The following is a 27,862-nucleotide window of genomic DNA, read 5'->3' as shown; positions in this document are numbered from 1 at the left end:
ACGAGACGATTGCATCCGGAGCCACACAACTTCTTCGGCTCTCTGACACCTACATAACAAATTCATATCACCAATATCACGGCCTCGAACTCCTTTCACTTTCGAAAATGGATCAGAAAACTCGATTCTTGCTCATTAATGATCTACTTGCAAAAAATAGCTATTGAACGACTTTGGTATTAAAATATTATCTTAATTTTCAAGCTTATCATTAATTTTTACCCGAACACGTGAGCCTGATGAAAATTAGCGCCTCTATGTAACCCCTTCCGCAGCTTCCAATGCATGCAAACGAGAAGAATGTTGAACTGAAGTCCCGTATATACGACCGTTGACTGACAAATGCACGGTGCGGAAGCGCAATTGGTCTCAGTCTACTTTTTGTGGTGGTTTGTTATTTACATTTTGTAATGTTAACGTCGCGAAATATCTCAAAATGGAAGTGATATAAGTTTTTGTGCTACTGATGTGTGTGGGTGCATTATTTTTGTGGGTTATTTCCTGCCTAGTCTGGATATAAATATTGTAAGGTAAGACTCAGATCACCTATTAATATGGCTCCCACGTTTCAGTTATTTAATTAAATTCTTAATTTATTTGACTTGTTTATTGAGCATTATGGATGATTTTTGGAAGTTTTTAAGATTTTAAGTTTTAATTATTGTTGGTTTTCATGTTAAGTTTCTTTCTGTTTTGCATTTCCGTGATTGCTTCTTATTAAATCCGCTATTTTGTGGGTACCGTGAATGTGTTGTTGTCATTACAATGGAGTAGATTTAACTTAATTCCTTTTATTTTATTGCGTGAATGAATATTGCTCATTTTAAAATCATTTAAGGGGGATAGTTTAAAGTCTGTGGTGTTTGAAAGTATTGTTTAAATGTCACAAGTGATAAATTTTGGTTTCTGTAGGTGTGCCGCGACAAAAGTAGTCCTGACCAAATTACTGTTAGTTATTGTTTGGTGATTATCAGTTATTGAATAAATGTCCCATCTTCTCGTGGGTACCTATTATGACCAAGCGTTTCACTACGTAACTCATTGCCAGTGTTTTCTTTGGGTGTATTACTTTGTCACTCAATTCCTAAGTTTGTGTTGTGTTATTAATCGGTTAGTGTATGTGATGTTTGAGGCCACATTTCTGAAGACTCTCCCAGGAAAACATGATTTAATGATATTGTAGGCCAATACTCTCGACTCTATCATATGATGAAGGGCACGACTCCTGGGACGGATACAACGGACAGGTGAAGTCACTCAGAATCATTTGTTATTTTATGCGGGAGTTTGATTCAGTACTGCTGTGTATTCTTTTGAAGGTATGCTCTACCACAACGGCTCAACACGTACATAAATGAAGACCGAGAAAAATGAATATTTTACTATTTCGTCTAGATGCTCCTTTAATTTAAAGTCTTGTTTTGTGCTTATCATGTTGCCAGTCTGGCCTAGGACTTGGTATACTCCCATGCTTCCATTTCATGTGTGTTATTGGTTGTTTTGTTATAAACTATGGAAAAGGTGATAGGGCGAATATTCCTTCTTGAGCTGCAAGGGATATATGAGTACTTCTAGAGGATGATAAGTGGGGTCAACATGGTGAGTTATTGGCCGATCCAGATAAACATTTAGGGAGTTGTAGGCAACGCGAATTACATTTTGTTAAATGAAAAACACCGTGAGAGGCAGAATTGGTATTTTTCAATTGATATGCATGCGTTGTTTAATGGAGAAATCTTTGTGGGAGTAAATTAGTTGTATTTTAATTACATTTTCAGTAATTTATGAACGAACACAATAATTCGTGGAAGATTCAGTTGGAACGATTTCTAATTGCTTTTCTGAAAATCACATGCCACGTAATGGGACCCTTCAGCGGATTAGGATTAGCAGCGCTGTTGTTCCCTCTTCCCTAAAATTGTTAAGCGTGTTACAATTGATTGGTTCTTTTTTGTGGTGGCAAGTATTAACAAAAAAAAATTGGTACTACATTTTTTGATTAATGCTTGCTGGAGAGTGAATCCAAACACGAGGAGCAACCTAATACATTTGAGAGAACAATGTCTCATGCACCTGCCAAATAGACGGTAAAAAGATAAGGATATTTAATGATTGCTGAGAATCAGAAGAAGTAAGCTAAAGTTAAAAAAATAAATTTAAAAAATTAAACATTTCACTTTCCTCCCCATTAATGTTTCTATTCCTCAACTAGAAATACATACATTTCGATTACAATGCTAGTCTGTGGATGTACTAATTGTACCAGATTATTGCCTAATGACCTGTAGGCTAATTGCCTGCTATTTTATATTTTTAATGCTGCTAGTGAATGTTCCTAAATGTGTTTTTGACAAAGTAATTTTGGTTAAATTAATGTGACAGCGAAGCTGTAAATTATTCTTGAAAATCCACATGGATAACTTGGATGATCATGTTGACTGAAACCATAATAGTAGAATAAGATTTAAACTGTAGTCATACAAAGTCGAGATTTTATTTAAAAATCTATTAATTTCAATATATCCGTGAGTTACTTTTGAATAAAACTGTTGATTCCTCTCCTAATGTGATCAAATTTGTTATTGTGTAGACCAGTTCATTGAAAATCAATGATATCAAAATTTAAAATTTTTATTTATCGGAAATAGTCATCCTTATTACTCAGATAAAATAATTTCCATGATTCCAGCAAGATTCATTGAGGCGTAAAATATTATTTAAGTTGTAGGTTAACTGAATATATTGTGTTAAGTCAAGAGACTAAGTTTAATGTCATTCCATGTCAAATCAACACACCCAATTAACCTCACAATTTTAGATTTTACAAAAATCTGGTACACTCACAGTGAGTGTTGAGACTAAGAAAAGTATGAAATTTTTCTCTCCAGCTGTTTCCAAAATATGGCTGAGTAAAATTTGCAAAAAAATTGTCAAAAAAGTGCAAACAGATTTGTTATAATTGCTGTAGGAGCTGACGTAATTGAGCTACAGGTCTGGGAGGAGTATCATTTTACAGAATTTGAAATGGTTTTTGGAGAATATGCAACATAACTTCTGTAGGTCCTAATAAGTAAACATTTACAGGCATACAGCCAAACAGTGTTCCCATAAGTACTTAGTATTGTGGGAAAAATATAAATAAGGGATATTGTTGGCTTCATTGTTAAAAAAAAATAATCCTAACTCTTGTTTATCATTAATACCAACCTACCATTAACGATTAGGCATTTTATTGAAATATGCAGATGTGTAATTTAAAAAACACAGATATTCCAAAATATTAAGTTCTTTAAAGGTAATGTTTGAGAATGGGACCCATAACAACAAATCTTGGCATAACTAACTAATACAATGTTGTATGATTAAATTAAAATTGTTGAAATAATTAAATATGGTGAAGTGACAATTGGACCAGAACTTTTAAATACTAAAAAAATGAATAAAAAATGATTGCTTTTTCATAATAGGCATCAATATACTGATAAATTATATCCAAAGGTACTAGTTACATTTAATTAGTTATTAAATACACATTAGCTGTAAAAAAAACCTGGAAAAAAGTAAGATTTGAGGGTGAAGCAATCTCCCAAAAAACTATATTGGACTTGCATGGACTGCTTACCCCAAACAAAGGATCACATGGGGATTGGATATGGTTGCAGTACATGTCCTTAGCAAACTTGCGTAGCTTCCAGTCTCCTAACAGAACTCCACTCCTCTGCAAGGCTCTTCCCCATTTGCTATAACTGTCAAATGTGGCATGATTTTTATGTTGAGGCAAATGTTTTATGAATGCAAAACTTTGAAAGTTTTTCATATTTTTTACAATGAGCTGTAGAACCATAAGAAAACCAGTGGTATTTTATTTGATTTTATCAGCAAATACACAATGTTTTGTTATTAAGTAATTAATATAAATTATTCTTATATTAGGCTACTTGTCTTTAAAATATTTTTAAGGCTCTTGCAGGTTATGCAAATAAATCTTTTCGATATTTTTGTTAAACTTCCAAATGGTTTTTGAAAATGTCATGCAATCTCTGATACCTTTTATGGCCCTGATTTTATAATTAGAAAAATGAGATGTAAGCTTTTATTGGTGAGATTCACACATTCGTTGTGGCATGACCAACTAGTGAATCACAATCACTTTCTCCGGGTTCAACGACTTATTTACTGCTTATCTTCATTTAGTTGCTATCAATATTAAGCAAAATGAGAAGTTAGAGACTTGGTGTATCTATACTCTATGTGGTAAAGTATGTGGTGCAAATGGAAGGAGAGTATGATCCACTGGTCGTCTTGGTGCCAGGGTTGATAAAAATCATGATTTTTTTCAAAAAAATCATTTTTGTTGATTTTTTTTATTTAAATCGGATTTTATTGATTTAAATGAGATTTTTATGATTCTCCATTCATCAAAAATTCAGTTATTTGCAAAACTAACTATTTGGGCCGCATATTGGAGAATGATCGTTTGCAGAAACAATAAGAGGCAACATACTCTAAACTCCATTCAACATTTAGTCAATCAGGGGAGAGAACTATGGAAATGCCAATGGTATCAAATTTAAAATTAAACCAGCATAATATAAAATTGTCATTGGAAGTATCAAATGCACTACATATATTATGCGGTTCTAAAGCATATGAAGTTTAGAAAAATTCTGTTATTGCAACTTTGTACGGTGCCTTCGCTTAGAAGTTAAATCAGAAAACAATTTTTTTCAACGGATACACTAGTATTCTAACCAAAGCCATTTTATTAAATTTTCATGTTACGTGCATTCCTACAGTATCATTTCTATTTAAGAGCCACCATTGTGCTGATAACTGTCGATTCATTGTATTAATTAAGAAATAAAAATCGAAATTATGCACTTACAGCTTCCTTTTCTTGACTCTTTAAAAATCAATCATTTAGATCACATTATGATTTAAATCACCTGATTTTTTAAAATAAAAATCAAGTGATTTAAATCGTGATTTAAATCATGATTTAAATCAGAGTGATTTAAATCAATCAACCCTACTTGGTGCCACCCAAAATGGCAGACCATCTGGAACTTAGCCACCTTTTATGATCAGAGAATTCTGTTTAATGGCATTTTTAGTGTAACATGTAAATTATCTGTATTGCATGACCACACTCCCAGATTTCACTTCATAATAGAGTTTGACATCTTATGTTGAAGAAAATGGGATTGGTGCCACCCATGTGGTGGTCTTACTCACTGCTCCAGGTTGCGAAAGCTCAAGAATCCGCCATGCCTGTCCCTGGAAGTCCCCTTTACCAGCTCCCACTGGTGGAAGGCCCCCACGTGCAGTGCCAACCCAGGGCAGAATTCCTATCTATGACCCTCCAGTGGGTACACTGCTGTCTGAATACGGGATGGGAGATTTTGCTCCACAGTACACTTGTTAAAATCATTATGTAATGAAGAAGTTTCAGTGGCAAAATGTCTGTTTTTGTTTAGCCGCTTTATTAGACTATTAATTTTATTTTTATTACATCAAAGTAAGCTATTAAGTCATTTTTAACATAGAATATATTGATTGGTTTGGTTTTTATAGTAGATATTTAGATGTATCTGTTATGTTTTAATTAACTTTGGAAGGGTACCATAGGTGATAAATATGAATAAATGCCAACAGAGACCACAAAATTGAAGGCTCAAATAAAATAAAAATTTGCACATGTAGTTTTGAATTACAACTGTTTCTCCGTTTTCTTTGAGAAGGAGACAAGAGGGGAATGTAAGGATGACTGGAGGCATAGGGGGCTTGGATAGGAGGGGAGGAATGGTGGGAAGGGAAGGGGTAGGAGGAGAGGGTTTGAACCTCAAGTGGATCGCATGTAGAAAAGAATCAAAAAAAATTTTCGAGTAATTTATGGCAATATTATAATCAAAATTTAATTAAACAAAATCTCATCACATTTAGCTATTTAGCTTGAGCAAACGTAAAAATCAAGACATTATTAATATGTATCAGCTAATTTTCAACTAAAATATTCAGGTTGGCTCACTCATTTATTTCACCTAAATAATAATTTTGCTTATAGTAAAAATTACATATATAATTTAACATAACATTGAAGATTGGCGCCCATGCGATGCCACTCCATGTGACGTCAGAGGGACCTAGTTTCTATACGAGTAGATAGGAGTTTTACATCGTTTGAGGTTACCAATGCATGCATGAGGCACAGAGCTCAGGGAAACATGTCTTAATAATCACCTATTAAAACTGGCTAAGGTCGGAAAGTTTTCCTCGTTTGATAAGGTATTAATAATCCTTATTTAAGCCAATGTGCTACCAGCTAGCATGGTACTCTGCTACCTGCTAGCATCCTGCGTCGTATCAGTGCTCAGAGCCTCGCCTCAAGGTCACGTCACTTGCGGCAGTAGGAACCAGAACGACATCACACGGGAGTTTTCCTGGTATTCATACTTACCCGTCGCATTTTCGCGCGCTTGAAAATTTTCACTTTTCATTTGATCGCGAAAAATAGATGTCGTCATTTAAAAATCTAAAAGCATGAAATACGTACTACAGGAGTAATAATCTTTCGATTTAGGCAATAAAAAAATGATAGCAAACCACCCTATTGACATCACAAAGACTTCAACCAATAACCTTGCATTTTCAATCTTAAGAGAAATGTAAAATTTCCTCAATCATGTTTTCCTTGTTAGGGAAATAGGTCCTTAAAAGTGCATCCTGAAACTTCTCAAGGGCACTTTAGGTTACTCATTTACATGGATCAAAATAACGAGGGTAATGACCTCCCTCCCTTGTACTCACATTTTTAGAATAACTCATGTAACGTGCATGCTGAAACCACTGGCAGAGCTTCTGGATCAAACAAGTGATGTGATTGATGTCTTTGGCCAATAGCTGTGGGTTTTTGTTCTTGGTGGTTATTCAAAATTTTCTTCCGACTTTGGAGAAAATAATGAGCCTTAAAAAATTTGGCAGTAGTGTTAGAATACTATTTTAATTAAAAGATGGAAGGTTAAGATTATTATCCCCACTCTTGGAAAATCTCCTATTATGAATACATATTCTTAAATATTATTCTTAAACCACCAAATACAGCTCATATAGGCCATTTTACATCGGGGTATTCTACAAATTTAACAACTAAACATACACGAACAACCATGCCCTGGACAGGGGAAATCTACCCAGGCGGGACTCGAACCCGCGACCTCTTGTTTGGCAGGCGAGGACGTTACCCTGCGGCCACCGAGGCCGGCAATTATTATATTTAGGCTAAAGATATCATATGAAGACTATTTCATTAAATGCCTCATTTCAATTACAAGTCTTTAGACTTAAGCCAAGTGCTGCAGGCTGTCAAGGGTTCATTTGTGACTGAAATGCAACTAACATATTCATTTTTATTATAATAGCTCTGCTGAGAGTGTGGTAACCCTTAGGTTGCGACTCTAAATTGGGTGAAGTCAGCAACCCTATCGTACCCTCACATGCCATCAAACTGGCCCTGAAATTGGCTTATCATCATTGCTGCGGTCAAGCTCAGTTTTCTGACTATCTATTTTCATATGATGGAAACGTTAAAATAATAACATCATAAATTATAAGTAAATGCATGGTAAATTAATAACACTGATAATGGCATTCAGATCTTGGTGTGATGTTGCTTAATGGCACCTTGATGAATGAGTGAAGCTGTTACAAGGAAAAAAGATTTCGTGAGCATCAGTGTTATTAATTTACCATGCATTTACTTATAATTTATGATGATATTATTTTAACATTTCAATCATATGAAAAAATATACATATTATTATATATATATTTATGAGGTTTGAAATAAATAAAAAAGTGGGAGGAGACTATTCAGATGTTTACGGTTTATGAAATCCTTTTCAAGGATGGTGATGGTATTTTTTATCATTAACTACAGTTAATCTATCCGAGTAATTTATAGACATGAAATATGTCTACTTGATTCGCTAATGCTGTCTATAATTTGCTTGGAAATAATATGAGGTGCATTCAGAAAGTAAGTTCCATTTTGAAATAAAAAAAAGAACAAGTACAGATACTTCAAAGAAATTTATTGCACAAAACTCTACCACTCTTACACGATTTTTCGACATGGATCCTACAATTTTCCAGGGGTTTGTCATAGCGTGTACTACCCCTTCCTAGACTGTTGCCGCCAGTGTAGTTTTCCATGAGTTAACATGTTCTCTCAGCTCTTACTGTACTGCTGACTGCCAAAAAAAGACTTCAGATGAAGAAAAAAGTGAAAATCTCTTGGAGCAAGGCTGGGGCTGTATGGAGGATGGTAAAAAAAAATCCAGTCAAAGGCTCTGTTGGAGTCTTTTTGTCACATTCGCAGTGTGCGGCAGGCATTGTCGTGAATGAAAACCACGCCTTTCGTGAGCATTTCTCGGCACTGTTTCTGTATTGCGCGGCTCAGTTTCTTAATTGTCTCGCAATAAACATTTTTAGTGATTGGTTCACTTGGCACCGAAAAGTCTATCAGTAGAAGTCTGCGGTGCAACAGCATTGAAGAGCTGAGAGAACATGCTACCTCATGGAAGACTACACTGGCGGCAACAGTCTACGATGGGGGTGTACAAAAACTTGTGTCATAGTATGACAAACGCCTGGAAAATCATGTGAACTACATCAAAAAATCGTGTAAGAGTGTAAGAGTTTTGTGCAATAAATTTCTTTGAAGTATGTGTACTTGTTCTTTTTTTTATTTCAAAACGGAACTTTGCGGACATACCTCGTACATGGATGTAGACTGTTATTCTGGATTGTTTAGCATGTGTTGTGTTTGAAAACTGATGTCGTGTCATTGCAGTGGCAGTGAAAGGAGTCGGGGGTGATGCATCCCCGGAGGGGGCCCATGGGCCTGGGGGCCTCGGGTAACAGTGGGGCCACTGCTGGCCGGTTTGGCCCTGCCCCCCCGACTGGCCGCCAGCGACAGCACCATCAGTCACCTGGGCAGCAAGTAGGGGTCATGTCCCCTGGCTCCTTAGTGGCGGGGGCCTACGATGGCAAGATTGCAGGCCTCTATGACCTGGAAGAGACATTGGGCCGGGGACACTTTGCCGTCGTTAAGTTGGCTAGGCATGTGTTCACAGGCGAGAAAGTGGCAGTGAAGGTGATCGACAAGGCCAAGTTGGATGATGTTTCTCGGGCACACCTTTTTCAGGTATGTAATGGAGGGAAGGGAACAAAACTGTTATTATGAATGATAACTATCTTTTCACTCCTTTCTGCAGGAGGTTCGGTGCATGAAGTTAGTCCAGCATCCAAATGTAGTCAGGCTGTATGAAGTTATTGACACACAGACCAAGCTGTATCTAGTCCTGGAGCTTGCAGACGGAGGTGATTTGTATGACCTCATCATGCGCCATGATGGTGGGCTGCCCGACCATGTTGCAAGGGAGCACTTCAGACAGGTGCGTTTTATTTCCTTTAGATTTATTAAAATTCCATAGTGTCGTGGTGACATAGTCTGTGTTGAAGATAGGCAGGATGAGTTTTCTCTATGTATGATTGCTTCTGCCTCTAGTCTAGTGGACGTCAAGGTTCTCGAGGAGGGTGAGCTTAGGATTCTTCTCTATGTTTTGATGGTAGAGATTTTTTAGTTTCAGGTCAGGTTTTTTTTTTTACTCTTGGGTCAGGCTCCAGATTGAATTGCATCCTGATGCTATCTTTTGCATAAGCTTCTGCATCAATCTCTAAAAACATTTTTATGAATGCTAATTGAAGGAAATTATTAAGTGCAAATAATCTATAAACTGACCGGGATGGATCTATAGACCAGGATGGCTTGCAAGAGTGACAAAAATTCAAATGTCTGATACATATGGCTTAAATATTATGGTAAAACTGCAGCTTAAGTTGGAGAAAGACAAACATAGAAAAATATGTCACTGTATTTCTAATGAAGTAATAGTCTTTTAGTAATAATTATTAATTACCATAGTAATTATGTACTTGGTTTTTGCTAACATAATTTATTTTGCAGTTAACTTTCCCTGTAATTTCTGTTTCAACATTTATTCATTTCTTCATGTTTTATCCTTTGTGATGATATTGCATTTGAATTTTCACTCCTTTTGGCGTGTATTCCCAGAATTATGTATAAAATGTGTCCTAACTCACCAAATGGATTAGAAGTTAGAAGAAATATGTCTCGCGATGCATAAAAAACATTCAAATTGTTGAATTTGCAAATTGTTGATATTCAGGTCCCATAGGTAGTTGAATTTCACACATTCAGAGTTTCTTTCCCTGGCATATTTTCAACTTATTTTGGGAGTGTCCGGATAGGATTCACCTAGGATTTGAACCAAGGACTCTGTGGACAGCAGCCAAGCCCTATCTGCCTATCTGCTGGGCATTCATTTTATATTCTTTGTTTTCAGATTGTGCGAGCTATATCGTACTGCCACAAGCTTCATGTTGTGCATCGTGATCTCAAGCCGGAGAATGTTGTATTCTTTGAGAAGCTGGGTGTTGTCAAGCTGACAGATTTTGGCTTCAGCAACCGCTTTTGTCCAGGGCAGAAGCTGGAGACGTCTTGTGGGTCCCTTGCCTATTCGGCCCCGGAGATCCTCCTGGGTGACTCATATGATGCTCCAGCTGTGGGTACGTATTGATGATGCCCTCCTACTTTCCGTTAATCTTTTCTAATCTTGTGAGTTGAAAATTGTTGTAGACTTCTCAGACGTATTGTATGTGTAGTATTGGAAATGTTGGATTTCATTGATCAATCTGGAAGGTGATGCTATAAATAAGTCCAAAATATAAATCTAAGATCACCTTTTGATGCCACAATAAATACATAACAATAATTTACGACAAATTTTGAGGCCCATTCATTTACCTCTTTTTTACAGCAGTTATCATATTTGGTCTACAAGAAGCTTCTCTGGGTTTACATCATTCAAGAGAAGATTTTAAAAGTGCCAATTGAAGTGTATTGAAATATTTGCTGAGCCTGTCATTTTCAAAGTTGGCTACTACTTGACAGTATGCTCTTATTATATACATATTACCTCCCTTTAGATTGAGGTGATTTAGATGGAATGTTTCTTCCTTTAAATGGAGTGTTTCTTCCTGTGCAAGAAGCAAGGAGCAGGGGTGAAGATAAATTGTGAATCACCTTTACGTATGGCATAAAATAAGTGGTTAAGGCCTCGGAACGATGGGTTGCCTCCAGTAGGAGCCCATTCGTGGGAAGAGAACCTCAGAATGGAGTTTTAGTTGAGGCAATTGAACACAAGTTGAACCATTTAAAAGGGGGGGCACTCTAGGAGATTTTTTGGCCAAATGGTTTGACTTGTCTACCACTGTTGGAGTGGAGTGCAAAAAACTGCCTTGTGTTCCATTTACATTGGGGTGGAGTGAGGCCATTATCTCCATTCCTCTCTAAACCTTGGCAATACACTCAAGAGTGTGTTGTAGTTGGGCTTACCGAGCAGGGTTCCTCTCCATTATCGTCATCGCATGCTGTTTTTCTTTGTTCAATGAATCTTTATCAAAGGTAGTGTGTTAGCAGCCAAACAGCTACCACTGAGATGGCATCCTAAGGGCAGAAAGGAAAAAAGAAATGGCCTGTTTAAAGATCGGAATTCAAAACGAGGAGGAGAAAACAAAAGCTTACTCTTGCATTGATCTCTAATGTCTCTTGGACCACCGCAGGGAAGATTTCACTCATTCTCAGTTAAAACAACGTAGTGGCAAGGGTCTAGCCTGTGTCTAAGACCAGACCTACTGGTACGTGTAAGAGACCAAACACCCTTGCAGTCAAAGAGTGAAGTTTACTTGGTAAAATGCAGTAGTGGAAGTAAGCATTGGGCTGATCTCCAGATTCCTGAAATGGCTCATGAAGGAGCATCAAAGGGGTACAAAGAACAGACAATGGAAGCTCTCTGCCATAGCAGAGCAAGTATGAATGGGCCCCACGCACAACACCATTTTCGAAGAGGCCTATCAAGCCGAAGAGCTTGATGTTTTTCTCAAGTAATACATGAGGCCATAGAGAGATAACCAAGAATGAGCATAATTTCAACAGAAGATGGCTTTTCTCTTGTCAACACATGGTAATGAGTGTTGTAGAAAAAGGCATACACTGACAGCCTGTCATGTGCTACCTGAACCGATAATATGGTATATTAGGCGGCAGAAAAGTATTCATCAGCAAATCGGTGACCTGAAGAAGCTGACAGCAATCCTGGCAAAACTGTTATCCAAAGAAATGGACCAAAGTGGAGTGTAGAGTCGAGCCCGGAAGACCTGTATCTTTAAGTTGATGTGACTTGTGTTATCAGAGGAAGATGCTCAATATCCATCTGCAAAGACACCACAGTAGCTCCTCTTTGTTCCTGTCTGAATATTTTTATCATGCTGTTCTATTACCTCTCCTTATTGGAGGCATGGGCAGGTTTTGTTTAATGCATATTGCATTGAATTGCAAATCTTAGTGTTACACCACAGTAAGCAAAAGTGCATATTCTTAGATTTCATTTGATCCCAGTTAACTGCCATCTAGTGTGGCTACTGTGATACAAAATCATTTTACATTCATCCAACTTCATTTTAACTTATGCATGGTAAATGGCTATGATATCTGGTGGCCAGTTAGGGTTGTGTTTAAATTATCACGTGATGACGAAGCTTCAGTTTTGTGGAAAGAGGGCGCCCTAGAAACTTGTTTTTAAGAAATAACATTTTTCCTTGAAGTCTCAATTTTTTTAATTCTGACTGCTTGCCTTACTCGGCTCATGTAGAAGCCCAGGCTGTAAGAAAGGACTTCTTCCAGCCTGGGCTTCTTTTGCTCATTGTGTCTAAACCGTTGTGTTTACAATTTTGCAAATACCAAGAGTGTTTTCCACATTTGCTACATTTTTATCCTCTTGCAGGTTAAGAAGTGCCATAACAGAAGTGCTTGTTCAGATATCCATCATTAATAATAAGGCTGATCTCATATCTTCCTCTAAAACACATTTCTGTAAAGATTATGGCATTAACTCCATCAGCAAGCTTAAAAATGAACTATGAGTTAACATTATTTCTTCAAATTTTCAATGTGTTCCTTGTGAAACTTATGTCTTAACAAGAATAGATAATAATATGGATGCAAAAACATTCACTCAGCAGGCAAGTGCCTATGTTGAGAACACTGTTCCTGAGCTCCATTTGAAAATTTGGCCTAAGCAGTTGTGAGTCAACCTCTTTAAAAGCCCATTTCTTTAAGAAGCTAGTCACTATTGCTGATTGGAAGATGCAGGTGCTTCAACCTGTTATTTAAATTACTCCTCAAGTCCTCTGTTCAAAGTCTGTTGTTGTATGCCTCACCTTCTTCAACAAGTACTTGCTTAGATGTACTGATGCTTTATCCATTTCTTTTTATTGATAAGTATGCCTATATGGTCAAAGGAAGTACCATGCCAATTAGATCTCTTTAAATTGTAAGAAATTGTGAAATTTTCATTTTATTTGGAAACTTACCCTCCTCTCTGCTATGCTACAGATTTTTACTCTCATATGTATTACGTTTCACCCTTTCCTCTTCCCACATATGGTGATCATTATGCTGGGAAATAGATTTGGTGTGTGGTTGAACTTAAGTGGTTTGTGCAAGCCCAGGGATAACTTTTTCAATGGGTGTAATTTTCAGTACATTTCAACAATGGGATTTACAGAAATTTAATATCCACCTTGTTGCTGGTTATATTACTGGTGGGGTTGGTGTGGTATGATAAGACTAGTTGCACTGCTACCTCTATTTTCTTCCCATGTATGCATAGTACTGATTGTGTCCTGCTTTGCATTACAGATGTGTGGTCGTTGGGGGTGATCTTATACATGCTGGTTTGCGGCACTGCACCGTTTCAGGAGGCCAATGACAGTGAAACACTAACCATGATCATGGACTGCAAGTTCACCGTACCCAATCATGTGCCGCTGGCCTGCAAGAGGTAAGGGTTTCACTCCACCTTCGTGAATGCTGATCAAGAGTGGTGGATGCCATGCAGACCAGCATATGTCTCCCAGGCTGTGGAATTTGGTTACTCTTGTGTTTTATTTATTTGTTTTAGTTATTATATCAACTGGCGTATAGATCATGGAGCTGAATGCAGCTAGTTTAGAAGCATGGTGTTTGGAGGAAGTGAAAGGTTCCTTAAATGTCAAATTTATGAATTCTCTTCTAAATTGTCTAAACTCTAAAACTCTTGAGATCCATTCAAAACGGAGATATTTTAATTTAAAAAGTTTATAGAATTAGATGCACATTCTCGAGTGGCATTTATGATTATGAAATGAATTTAGAAAAGTTGTAAAGAGATCCTATTTATGGGATGGCCAGGTTGATTAACTTAAAATATCATCAATACATTTAAACCACCTCTCCTCAATTCAACAAATTTTTGACCGTTATTTGGTCACAGATTTTGATAAAAAAATTTTTTGGGTCTTTTTATATGGATGTGAGAAAGCAGTATTGGTTTTTGCAGGCTGATACAGAGGATGTTGATTCGGGAGCCAGAACGTCGGGCCACTCTGGAGGAGATAGCGTCAGACCCGTGGCTGTGCGAGGGTGGGAGTGGGGGCAGCAGTGACTTCCTGCCACTTGTCTCGCGGGAGCATGTCTCTGAGGAGGACCATGCCCTCATCATCCAGAAGATGGTCAATGGAAAGATTGCTGCTAAAGAGGAGATTCTTGAGTGAGTGCTGTCCCGTGTGGCTCCAAATGAGTCTTCTTCTGTATGTGATGTGTGCCCATTCAAATGTCTTCCCAGGTCGTCTCTCTACTCATTAGGTAGCTGGCCAACTTATAGTTAACAGTATATATTGGGGTTTCAATTTTCTTTTTCATCGTAGTGTTGCTGGTTGTTTAGCATGTCAAAAACTATGATTACCATCTCTAAGTGGAAGCTAAAATAAATGTAGATGGCAGATGTTTAGTTTTAAATATAAAGGAAATTATCTCTGAAGCTGTTTATCTGTTTTCAGTTTTATATGTTTTTAACGAAAGCTCTTCATATGCAATACTTATTTTGTGAGATATTCACTTAATGTCCATTAAGTCAGCGGTTAAGTATAAATTTGGGATGATAGGCTCTGTTCTTTGATTCGCGGTTCCACTGGTTCTTGAGGTCCGAAGCAGAACTGATGCCAAAAAGAAATACAGTGCAACCTCGATATAACGACACCCCACGGTGCACTAATAAACACTCGCTATAGCGAATTGTCGCTTTACCGGAGGTGGAGCAAATAATAGCCAATATACCTGTTGCGAACAGATATACAGGAACAGGAGTGGTGCGGCGACAGATAAACATCTATCTGATAAACGTAAGCATAAATCCAGACGAAAGGCGATGTTTTTTTGCATCACTAAATTTCCTTACTCAAATAACGACTAACTATTCAAACAATTTATAAGCGCCTCACTGAATAAAAATCATGCAAAGCATTGTTTCGTCAATCATTATATTTATCGAACGACAGTTTACCACATAAATTTGAGACTGAGCACTCCATTAACTTCATTTTTAACAGATCGCTAGCAATTACAGAGGTTAAGGAGTCTTGATGAAAGTCTTCCGGCGGTGAAACCCTCGCTATGGCGAGAGCCAACACCGAAAGGGTCTCGTAAAAACGAATTTTTTAACACGCTTATTATAGGGTCAATTGACGGTGCATCGGCTGTCTCTCGTAATAGCGGGGGTGTCGCTATAGCCCGTACTCGCTTTAACGAGGTTCCACTGTATGGTGAAGTAAATGATAGGAAAGCTTGTTTGAACCCTGTTTACCCATTGAAAATAAAGGCTTTCCTATAAAGCCATACAAAAAATTACTTACACTCGACCCTTCATTTTGATTATACAATGGCAAGTCTAGAAGTGACTATATTGGAAACTTGACAAAATAATAACCATACAGTGAGTCCTCATTTAACGTCACTTACCGTTCCTGAAAAATGTGACGATAAACGAAATGACGTTAATCGAAGCATAATATCCCATAAGAAACAATGTAAAAAGTGAATATCGGCTCCTAGACCTCACAATTCCTACGCAAAAAAATTATAGCGTATCATATCTGGGGCATTTTTTACGATGGTAATGTCAAGCTATGGCATAAATACGAGTTCCTGTCTTCATCGACGACAATAGCAGCACTGACGTAAATCCTTCTCCATTTTTGTATCTTCCCGCATTTGCTTTTCGGCCTTGCTATGGTGGACACCCAGGCGAGCGTTGCCTGGGCATCATCATCGTTGAAACATCGTCGCAGTTACGGGAACCAAAATTATTGTGAACACGGCAAAAAAAGTGACGACAAAAAGTCAGGTTTCTACACAGAAAAAAATCCTTGAATCACTTTTTAGGTTCCTGAAAACCATTATGTCAAGTAAAACAGGGTTCCCACTCAACCGTGAAAACCTTAAAACCGTGAATAAGCCGTGAATTTGGTATACCGTGAAAAAACCTGGAAATAGCCGTGAATTTCGTCGTGGAACCTTAAAAATCTCTCAAACTTGAATTTAGAACTACGATTGAAAGAGCAAAAGTTAAATGTCGGTCATGTTTCAAGGTTATTCATGTGCAGACACTGTCCACTCATTTATCTGCACACGAATATTCTAAAGCAATTACGGGGTCCGTGTGCCATGATAACACATTGACCTTAAGCCTGTACCAAAAGCGGAAGACTGGTAACCAAATCGTTCATTAACCCTGGCGAAAACTCAGGCAATTCTTAATTTCCCTGGCACCCTGATCCCTCCATGTTCCCGTTCACAATCTTTAGCGGGAGCTGAATTTTGCTAACTAAAGGTGACGTCAGGAGAGAAAGCACTTTCATTGTTGCTTTTGCATTCACAGCATCTGTCGCGTTTGTTAAATTATTAGTTAACGTGCGGCCGATGATCGTTACGCGATCAATATCTCTGCCTAAAATAGTGTCTAAAAACCGTGAATTTGATGACATCTAGACCGTGAAAACCTGGAAAAAGCCGTGAATTTTATATTTTATTTTGAGTGGGAACCATGGTAAAACCTTGCGCACCTACCTAATAATTCATTTTGCAGAAAATTTGCTAAAACCGTAATCGCAATTAACAATAAACACACCGTTTACACTTCGTTTAGACTTACTGTATTACCGCCCGCAAAACGAACAACGAACAACCTACAACGCCCGCCGCTTCGCGTTTTTTTCTGGAGCGAAATTTCAAAGCCTTGACGTTATCGCGAAGCGAAGGTGCGATAAACGAATGACGGTCTCAAAATTTTCGTGACGTTATCGCAAAATGACATAAAACGGGGTGACATAGAACGAGGACTCACTGTATCATGATTTTAGTGATGAGAGACTAGTGAATCTGAAATTCCTGACTTTGTACTGCAAGGTAAGATGAGTTGCCAACTACATCTTGCCTCATCTCTCACAATGTTTGTTACCGCTTGTATGTAGGGCCTTGGACAAGAATGAGTACAACCACGTGACAGCCACATACTTCCTGCTAGCTGAAAGGAAGCTGCGTGCACACCGCCAAGAGCAGCAGAGACTTGGGCCCAAGAGGGCCGTAGCCCATGCCACGCCGAGGCCTGTATCAGCTGGCTATGCTCCGCAAGGCACTCCTAGACCCACGCCTCCTCGCTTCACAGCTCCAGCACCTGCCCTCATTGTGCCTCAGTCAGCGTGAGTTGTGTCCACAGTGCCTTTCAATGTCATCCCTCAAAATAAACCTTGATGCTATATGCCCATTGTGTGTAATTCAGAGTTCAGAATGTAATGTTAGATTTACCTCTAAAAATAATCTGGACTATTTTAATAATATTTTAAGCTAACTCAATTATATCGGGGAATTTTACAAAATATCCATAACTTCATGTATTTCTCTTTGCTTAGTATTTTGCTGATTACATCCCATCCCTTTGTTTTACTTAGCTGTATCCTTGACTTCTGTGGTTGTGGTGATGAGTCCTTGTTCCCTAATCTAAGGTTCATGGCTTTTTTTTTACCATTTTGGGCATCATTGTAAGTCATTGCATGTGATAGTTGGAGAGGTCCTGATAGACTAAATTCCTAAGCATCGATCGAAGCTTCAAGTATAATTTTGTGCTGTGAAGCAATGGATTGTTTGAATGCTATTGGCTTTATCTCCCTATGGACAACCCCTCTGCCGTGGTGGTTGCCTTTCCATGCTCTCTCTTGACAATATCTACGACGAGTGGTGTCTGATATTTGTTTGCGGGGGAGGAGGCTGCTATTTCCTGTGGGTCATCTTTTCTATTGGCCATGTCAGTGCTCAATTTCAGCCATTCAAGAGGTGGTGGAGTATCCATCAGTCAGTCACACAGGATTGGGTAATGTGCCGCACACCAGTGGTCATTAAAGGAAGCTTTTGTGTCTAGTTCGCTTTGCTTCCTTCATCATAATAGAGCATTCTGGTGCCTTTCATTTTCTCTCAATTTGTCAGGGCTCAATCCAATCCCGTATCTCTTTTGTCATCCTGTTTAGTTCCATTGATGAATGACCTGTGATCATTTCCAATTGTGAGTTGACTCATACTGATTTTATGTTTTATTTTTTACTATGTCTTTCCAGGAAAGCATTGGGGCGAGAAGGCATGAGAGAGTTAATGGAGGAGAGTTCTATTATTGAAGAGAAGAAGGAAGAGAAATCAGCATTGAAGGTGGGACAAACACTGCTCAGTGTCCCTCGAACTCCTCTTGAAGTCCCCCAAGTGAGTGTCAATGTTTGTTGCCTTGTCGCAAGGGTGAATTCACTTTCAAAATAGAATACCACATGCGTTAAGACTTAGGAATCCCTCTTAATCTAGTCTGAAAATCCAGTTATTCATCTCAAAGCAATATAATTTATTATTACAATTGCTGCTATTTGGTATGCTGCCATACCAGAGTTATTTATTTTGTGTATTCACCAACACCTTGACGGTTTGAACCCTTGGTTAATCATGGATTTTCCTGGGAATGTTTTGCCCTGCAGCTTTATGACAATTTAGAAACCTGTTAAAATGGAAAAATCTAAACACAGGTAATCTTTGACAGGACTTAAGGCAGTGTTATACTTATAGTCAAACCAGCAAAAAGATCATTTGACTGTAAAAAGTATGCCAGGAGGGAAAACATGAGATGCTGGTTGGATGAAGTGGGTTGAGGTACCAGAGAGACATCTAATGAGACAAATATGGTGGCTTTTGTTTACATCAGGGGACTGTGTCAACATGGTTAAGTTTTCAAAGAATTATTGTGATTACTTTTGCATTCCAATTAGCAAGTACTGCAAACACTGGCTTTTGAAATGGGATTTCTATTTGCTTTCATGATTATTTAGGGTAATTCTCCTGCTTTATCTACTGTGGTTGCTCTTTGATTTACAATCGTACTCCTAGGTGTAACGTGAATATCCCTCATGCCCAGATTGTCTTCTTTATATTGTTGTAAGTATTAATGAATTCACTTCCAATGAAATTGATATCATTTTAAGTACTCTCACCAATTAGTATCACATATTCAATTTTTTTGTTGACATCGCACATTTTGTAATGCACCAAACACATACAGCTTTGCTTCATTGTGCAAACAGTGTGACATAACACAAGAAATGTATCAGAAGGAAATGGAAAATGTGCTTTGTAGAAGCAGTTTGAGTTGAAAATATCAGCTTTACAGCTTACAAGGTCTTATACATCTAAAAAATTTAAGTGAATATGCAATTCTAAGTAAATTTCATTTTACAAAGTAAGAGTAACTTAACCTTCTATGAGATATTCCTTTTTCTTGTGTGGATGTTCAGTTTGCACTTAGAACCTCAAGTTTAGAATAAAAATATAATGATTATAAAAGTGCATTTTTGTTCAAATTACAGTCAACTCTTGATTTTACGAAGTCATTGGGACCGGAAAATTGGCACTTCGTAAAATCGAGTTTCGTAATTTCAAACCTTTTTCATAAGTCACGAAAAAATGCTCTCTTTTGTTTCTTCCGCCGTTTTTTGTCTGTAGTGGTCTCATTTAAATGTTTTCGGTGGTTATTCTCGGTATAATTCATAGAAAAGGCTTTTTGTTATAGATTAATGCTGTGAAAGATCGTTAAATAATCATACCACCATAAAATTCCCATTTCTTGTTCTTACTTCAACATCAACAATCGCTTAAGAAATTCCCGACCAGTTTAGAAACCGTAATCAAATAATGAATTGCAACATTTATTATTAGAATTTAATGCTATAAATTTGTGGTTAGGAGCGAATAACAACTATTAAGTACGCGTAAGACAGATATTTGTTTCCAGCACCCACGGAATTTTAGCGGCAGCCGGCCTAACCGCCATTTATTTCACCCTCTATCGCTCAGTGACGAGAAAAAAAAGGAAACAGAGGGCCTTCCGCTAACCTGCTTCCAAAATACTCTTCGTAAGTTAATATTTCGAGTTACTCCGTATTTTCAGCTGGATGTGCTATCTTTTCAATTAGTTATTTTCATTGAGATTTAGTTACGATCATAAATTGCGTAGGATACGTTCTGGCGAATATTTGAAGTAAATTCTGTTTGAGTTCTCCGTCCGAATACTGTGCTCCTTCATCTTTGCAGACGTTGCTACGAAAGACTTTATTATTCTTCATCAGGACCATATTATTCATACCGGGTGTGAAGTGCTATGTTCATATAATATTTCTCTCTTCTTTTATGCCGACAGGAGCAAGGTTCCAACCGGAAAACGACAAGAGAGATATCTTGCATTATCGGAGAAATAAAGGGAGAAACGTTATTATCCGCATTCATTGGTTTCCTACAAGAGATGTTTCATCATTTCTCAACGTGTGTGAAGTATTGGTTCACTTGCGTGAATTCCCAAAAATGACACGCAAAAACCTGTACCATCACCTCATTTAGTTTTCGTGTTCCTTTCTCCGCCGTATTGAAAGTTATGCAAAGGATCATTGACATAGAGAAAAGATTTTCTTAGCTTTAGCACCAAAAAATAGTCGCGCCATAATCGTAAACAAATATAGTGTGGAAAGAGCAAAGAAAATAATTTCAATTGAAAATCCAGCAGAGAAGAAGAGAGACAATTATAAGGGCGGCACCATTTCCCCGATAGTGGAAGATACTTCTTCAGCCTCTCTCTGGTTAATAACTTACCCCGTTGCAGGTAAAGATGAACCATGCCCTTCTCCACAATCGGGGAACTTTCCCAGTGGGCGGGGTGAATAAGAGTGGGATAGGGATTGCCTGAGGAAAGAAGTGTGGTCAGCACAAAGGAAGGGTGAAGGGGGTAGGAGAAAGAAGGGTGGGGAAATGGCCTTCAGCTCTTCCTCAATCTACGTTTGGGGGCCGTATTTTTTTGCAACGCACTCGACCTCCATCACCTTAGGGAGGGAGTGAATGGGAAATGCTGGGGAAGGAGGGGTTTGGGATGCGTAAGGTGGGTGTCAGCAAGACCAGCAGAAGGCCGCGGGAGGAAGTAAACAAAGACTTTGGAAAGAAAGATCTCTCGGCATGGGAGAACGGGGAGATGCGTGAGAAGAAAGTTCATGGTTAGAGTTAGAAGTGCGTCTTCATTACGAGTAGCCTGAAAAATAAGTTGGTGGTAAATAGAGCCCAATACTTAAGATATTTAAGTTGTTTATTCAGGAAGGCTATTATATACACGAAAATATATTACTAAAAAATCTCTTTATTTTTTCTTTTTGCCCTTCTCCATCGCCGCTTCCACCATGGTTTCTCACTTGCATAAATGGGAATTAAATTGGGGACCTAACTCGTTAGCTAGATGAAAATATCTTAATGTTTGGAGGGCAGCGTGTACTTCTTTTTTACTTGCTGAAATTACTTCCTCACTCTCATCTTTGTCGTCACTGCTATTTTGACTAGTCCCGGCCGCTGCTTCTTCCGACGCAGGTACCGGCGTCCCATTGTCGCAAGCCCGGAGATCATCGTCAAGGGCAATATAATCGTTTGATTTTGTGCGCTGTGCTCTTCCTGCTTTTTCCAAGAATTTTTCAAAATAATCTTTTAAGCCTCTAATCTCCTCCGAAATTTTATCCGCTGCAGCTTCCTGAAGGTATAACGTAACGAATCAACCATAGACGTGATATTACAGCAGTAGAATTACTAGTAGGCTAGTTGTATCAATTACCAACCTCAAGAACATGCTCATGATGCACTATCAAAGGGAATCCGGCCGATTTCCAGCAATTTGTGATTGTAGTGGAGGAAATAAAGTACGTCTTTGAATCGTGTTTCTGCGATGAAAAATGACAATTTTAACTTGGCCATTTTCGCAAAGTTAACAAAATCGTTATTTCTCATTGCAGAAACATGGTTCAGGTACGTACTTGATTGCCTGATTGGCAGGGGTGCGATGAAAACAATTATTTTTTGATGCTGGCATTGATTGATAGATTTTCAAAATGCAGTCAGAGCGGTCACTTTTGGGGAGAAAGGCCCCCCGCTCGGAGGGTCGAAGAGAGGGGCCAGCGAGGGTGAGCTCGCCGAGAAAAGGGTCCTGGATCAGGGACACTTCGAAGTGCTTCGGCGAAAAGTAGTCAAGTAGTCTTCGAAGTACGTTCACAGCAGCCTGCCTTGCGAACGTACTAGGTACGTTCACAGCAGTGCAAAGGGTTAATGAGGAGTGTAAGAAATGCCCCACGCGACCTTCCTGACATGTTAAACTACAGAGTATTGTCGATGCGATGTTTACGAATAGGCACGTAAATAGGGGCATTACGTCAGTCGCGATATTTTTACTGAACTGCTACTTCCCCTAAATTCCCACCGTGAGGTTTTAGTCGAACACTTTCTCTCCAAAGTTGCAATATCATTTACGATTTCACACTTTTGATGAACCACAGTTGGAAGCGCTGATTTTTTTTGGTACTTACGCCGGCGTAACTAGTTTTGTTGACAAATATTTTGCCATAGTTCGTATAAACGAATGCCTTTCGCTCCTGGGGGCCGATCTGAGGTTCGTAAATTCAAAACATTTCGTATAATCGAATAGCGCCATGTATTTACCATAGGCTTTTCGCCGGGACCGCAACATCACTTCGTATAATCGAAAACTTCGTAAAATCCTGCTTCATATAATCGAGAGTTTACTGTATGTACACTGCTATTCATAGCATTTAATTTATCTATTGCCTCTGTTCAACTCTCTTGGATTATCCCTTGCATTTTGTTTGTGCCATTGTCTGTTTGTTATCCAGCCTCCTAAGAAACATTGACATTCAAACACATTAATTTCCCACAAATTAGTTTACATTCCAGAAATCTCGAACAGTAAACTTTAGATTGCACAAACAAAAACCTGTGAATTAAATTTGAATTGAGTGAACAAAAGGAGAGTATTAATTGGTATGTGGACCTGTTTGCATGCTCTCTCCACCTTTCTTGTCTCTCATTCCATACAGAGCTACCGTGCACGCAAGTGCAGCATTGTGCAGGAGGAAGAGGATGAAGATGAGATTAGCAGCCCTGGGCGAGACGACGGCTCGCATTCTGGGGGTGGAGGGGGCTCCCTCAACCGCAGGGGCAGTCGCTCTGAAGGGAGGCTGAACGTGGCTGTACAGGAGCGACTTGCCACCCCTCCACCTCCTGCCCCCTCCCTGGCTGAGCCCGTGAAGAGGCCCCTGGTACGACCTAGGATGCTCTCGCCCCTGGCTGCTGCCCAAGGCACCACAACTGTGCTTACCGAGTCATCAACGGTGGCCATTCCACCGAGGGCCGTGGTTGCCGCACCTCCACGCCTCGGCTACCGCTCGCTGCCGTCCCCGACACGTCCCCTGCATGCTGTGTGTAGCTCTCCACAGCTGACACTCAACGAGATCTTTGAGGAGGGGTCAGAGCCTGCTGCTCAGGGCCACCGTCCACCCCCACCCCCTGTCCAGAGAAGTTACCATCACTCGAGGACATCAACCAAGCTGGGCAGCAGCAGCAGCGGTGGAGTGGCCACAGAGGACCCTGGAGGAGAGAACAGGGGCTTTGAGCGGCGGCAGAAGATGCACAAGGCACGAACGGCCAGCTGCAGCTCATCAGATGCAAGTGACGAGGACAGTGAGTCACGCAAGAAGAGGGCTCACAAATTGAAGTCACTGCCCAAGAGAGACTCGCACGATGACTCCAGTGACTCGCAGGACCCAGGGGGCGGAGGTGGTGGGGGAGGCAGGGGTGGTGGTGGGAATGGTGGAGGTGGTGGTGGAGAGGGTGGGGGCAAGGGAGGAGGTGGGGGACAAGGGGGAGGTGGTGGTGGAGGGAGGGGTGGGCAACCACCGCCGCAGTCATCGTCGCGTGGGGGCTCTGCGCACTCCTTCCGCAGGCGGTCGGCCGGAGGGGGTGCTGGGGAGACAAGGCTGCGAGAGAGCCAGTCTCTGAATCGGATCACAGAGGTTCAAGAGGGGTCAGTGACACCCCCTCCAATGCCCAGGGTGCTGACGGAACAAGGGCGTAGCCATGCTGAGGTGCCTCGAGCCCGCAGTGGAGTGAAGCTGTTTGGTGGGTGGAGGCGTTCCCAGGGCACTGGGGTGGCGGTCAATGTAAAGGAGCCAGTGGCCCTGCAGGCGGGAGAGTGTGCTGCGGTTGATGGGAGTGACAAGGCAATGGTTCCGTCCATGCAAGACCGTGCCGTTGCTGGCGATGGTATGGTCACAGCAAAGAAAGTGTCAGCGCAAGATGAGGAGGGTGGGAAGGAGAACAGGCGTGTGCGCAGCGCATGCATGGAGTATGGGGGCAAGGCTAGACTGGCGAGGTACTTTCGCCTCCACCGCAAACTCTGGCTGCCTGGTCTGCTCCGTGGACGATTGTACAAAGCGCAGTCTTGTGGGTCAATCCGGGATAGGGTACGCTCTGCACCCTCTCAAGCAAATATTGTTGGTAACACTGAGAAACAGTGTCGCGTGCTGGGTGGTGGGGTGCTGGCCAAGGCAAAGAAGAGTTCATCATCATTGGATGCTCTACCAGACATCAACCGCAACGTGAATGGCAATGTGAATAGCAAGGGGAAGAGCGCCGTGGTGAGGGGGCACGCCATTGCACTGCCATGTGCATGCCACGGTCTGGACGCATCTGAGTGTTGCAGCCTCTGCTGACAATGCTGCAAAGGGGGGGCTCTAAACAAGGCAGGCTCCTCTCCAAAACGTTAGCTATATGTCCCAGGATGCAAGGTCATACGTTGAACGCTGCGGCAGACAATTACTCGAAGGAGAAATGACGTCAATGCAAGGCATGTAAATCATCCTACCAAGTGTGTTGGTTTACTAAAGCAAGCAATTTGCTATTACTACTGCTATTATTTATAATGGTGAGCCACTATGCATTCAGTGTGAAGTGGTTGAAACTGAAAATTTGGATGATGCAGAAGTAAGATGTATCATTGCTAATGTGTAGACAATGTAACTTTGATCACATGTTGTGTTTTAAATTCAGCACTAGATATGCATATTGCTATGTCCTCTGTGGAAATTCATGCGTCATACTTTTATACCCAGAGCTAGAAATTTCTGCCTCAATTGTGAGTGCTATGTGTACAGACATTTCATAGCTTGGCAATTTATAATGCTTATGCAAGTATCCAGAGGTGTTTTTCTAATCCCATAATAGAAATTCGTAATCCCATAATTGGAATGGATTTTGAAGCTTTTCAAGGCTGAAAGTTACACCTTGCTATCAATATTTTTTCTGACAATATTCCCTTACCCCCAAGAGTATGTTCTTCTTCACTGCCTCATGAATACATTGACCCCACTGGAGGTACCCTGAAGTTAATATCTCAACCTTCCCTGTCAAACCTCACCTCAATAAACACAGTATTGACCTCCATGTAACCTAACATGGTAAAAGTTTATAATTATGTTCCATTATTAGTCCCTGTGTTTTTCATGGTCTTCCATTGTACACAATTTCCTCATGCTCATAATACATATGTACTTTGTGCACAAGTCATAATGCTTGGATCTACACAATCATACTCATGTATAGTTAGGCAAATACATCATTGATTAGGGTACTTAAAAAGCTAAGGAAAGGCTTTTTGTAGAGTAACATAATTATTTGCTAACACCTTGGGGTAGGCATTTCAAATAAGTTACAATTGTGTAAAGGTGAAATAAGTATTAAAATATCCAATGAACAAAGTTAAAAAGATGGCTATTGATAAATGATGATTTCTGATCAAAATAATGTAGATATTCTGTTGCAATGTATGTGTAAATAGATAATATATATCCTATTTATTGTTTTGTAACACGTTGAATATTGTGTAAAGGAAAATAAGAATTTTAATTTCCCCTGAAAAAAGTAAAAATTAATTTGTTGTTGTTGTGTGTGAGTAGTGCAGTTATAATTAATCATATGATTCTTGTCATTGTTAAATTAGGAACATAACAATAACCATTTTCTTGTTATAATATAATATTTATTTTCTGTCTTGAGACAGTTGATGAGGTTTGTGAAAGGCTCCAGACTTTGAATGTTATGTTCTTAAGTCATTTTTATTGTATTGCTGTGGCTTTTGAAAATTTTGGTACAAATTGTATGCTTAATGATTTTGGTACTCAAGGTTTTTTCCATGTAAATAATCTGCTCTTAATTGTAAAGACCTAGTCAGTAGTTCAACTGCAATAACTGAGACTCCTTCAAATATCATGGCAATATTAATATGCGCTAACAGGCATTAGGAAGAACCAAAGTTTTGAAGTGAATATTTATTTCAATGTCAATGTCGTGATTTTTTTTTCAATTGCTCTTTCCTTTCCTTGTATGCAGTTGAGAATGTGGCAAACAATATTATGTGGCCGATTACTTTCCATTTCAACTCTAGAACTTCTTATATTGTACACATCTCTGTTAGAATTTTAATCAGTGGCAATGTCTGTAGCTATTCATGATTGAGATCATGTTTGTTTTGTGCACATAGAGCACTCTTCAATGCTCGCAGACCAATGTTTTTGTGTCCTTTGCGATAGGGGGCATGTATTACGACTGGTATCATTGACGTTTTAGGCATTTAATATCAGGTGTCAATTAGCGTTTTTAAGTGTTTAGTGGTACTGTGAGATTTTGGTTTCTTAAAATACATGTTTGTTATATGTTGTTGTTTTCATTACCTGGTGCTCTGTCATCTGTTACATGAACTGATGATTGGAGAGGATGAGAATCCATTAAATCATCAGTCATTATGAAAGTGCAGGTTCACTACAATCAATATTTATAAATGCATGTCAAAGTTTATAGTCACTTCTTTGAAGCTGTGCATGATGTTTTGAATGGAATTAAGTCATCATAAGGTATGTTCTATGTTAATGTAATAGCTATCAACCATGGTAATATATGTTTGTTTAATGTTTTGTTAACACATTTGAGTGATTGTGAAGTCATTGGGGTCTTGATGTGTATGTGCTATGCACAGCTGAACGTTGTGGCCGTGCTGGGATTGCGGTCTGGTTGCAGCCAAATTCATGGCAGCGGCACCTTATCTTCTTTCAAACACTAATAATGGGTAAAGTTAGGGAAGAGATCCAAATGGCTTTTTAATATTCGAATTCATACCTCATTTTAACTCTATTATTTTTTCGGTGTATTGCAAATTGTTTGGCTGGACTCAACAAATGATTTTCTTCCATTTGTATCATAAAAGTGAGGTAGTGACTCATAGCATTGAATGATGAATTACTTTGTTCAGACGGACTCCCTCTGTTCTTTGCGTGCATGTTGTTTCATCCCCATGTAAGATGTTAATCTTCTTCCAAGCTGGTCTTGATAGTTTGTAAAATTGCTTTGTGTACATAATAATGTTTGAATGAAATGTTTTTAAAAAGTCTC

General features: G+C 39.3%; 1 protein-coding gene across 1 annotated transcript; it reads left to right on the top strand.

Annotated features, from left to right (window-relative positions):
- The first annotated feature begins 332 nt into the window (after positions 1-332).
- LOC124163399 (SNF-related serine/threonine-protein kinase-like) lies at positions 333-27,860 on the top strand. The gene is made up of 10 exons (XM_046540283.1): positions 333-530; positions 8,852-9,205; positions 9,276-9,455; positions 10,428-10,650; positions 13,844-13,985; positions 14,523-14,732; positions 17,491-17,718; positions 18,628-18,766; positions 23,458-24,235; positions 24,281-27,860. The coding sequence occupies exons 2-10, from the start codon at positions 8,876-8,878 to the stop codon at positions 25,129-25,131; spliced, it is 3,081 nt and encodes a 1,026-aa protein (XP_046396239.1). The 5' UTR covers positions 333-530; positions 8,852-8,875; the 3' UTR covers positions 25,132-27,860.
- Positions 27,861-27,862: the final 2 nt, after the last annotated feature.

Source organism: Ischnura elegans, chromosome 8 (genome assembly GCF_921293095.1).
Source record: "Ischnura elegans chromosome 8, ioIscEleg1.1, whole genome shotgun sequence".
Classification (NCBI taxonomy): domain Eukaryota; kingdom Metazoa; phylum Arthropoda; class Insecta; order Odonata; family Coenagrionidae; genus Ischnura; species Ischnura elegans.
This window is presented reverse-complemented; position numbering and strand designations above follow the sequence as displayed.

Excerpts from the sequence above, each read along its gene's own strand:
- LOC124163399 (XM_046540283.1), top strand. The coding sequence starts at position 8,876 with ATGCATCCCCGGAGGGGGCCCATGGGCCTGGGGGCCTCGGGTAACAGT. Across the intron at positions 9,206-9,275 it reads CTCGGGCACACCTTTTTCAG|GAGGTTCGGTGCATGAAGTT; the intron begins GTATGTAATGGA and ends TCCTTTCTGCAG. Across the intron at positions 17,719-18,627 it reads CTCATTGTGCCTCAGTCAGC|GAAAGCATTGGGGCGAGAAG; the intron begins GTGAGTTGTGTC and ends ATGTCTTTCCAG.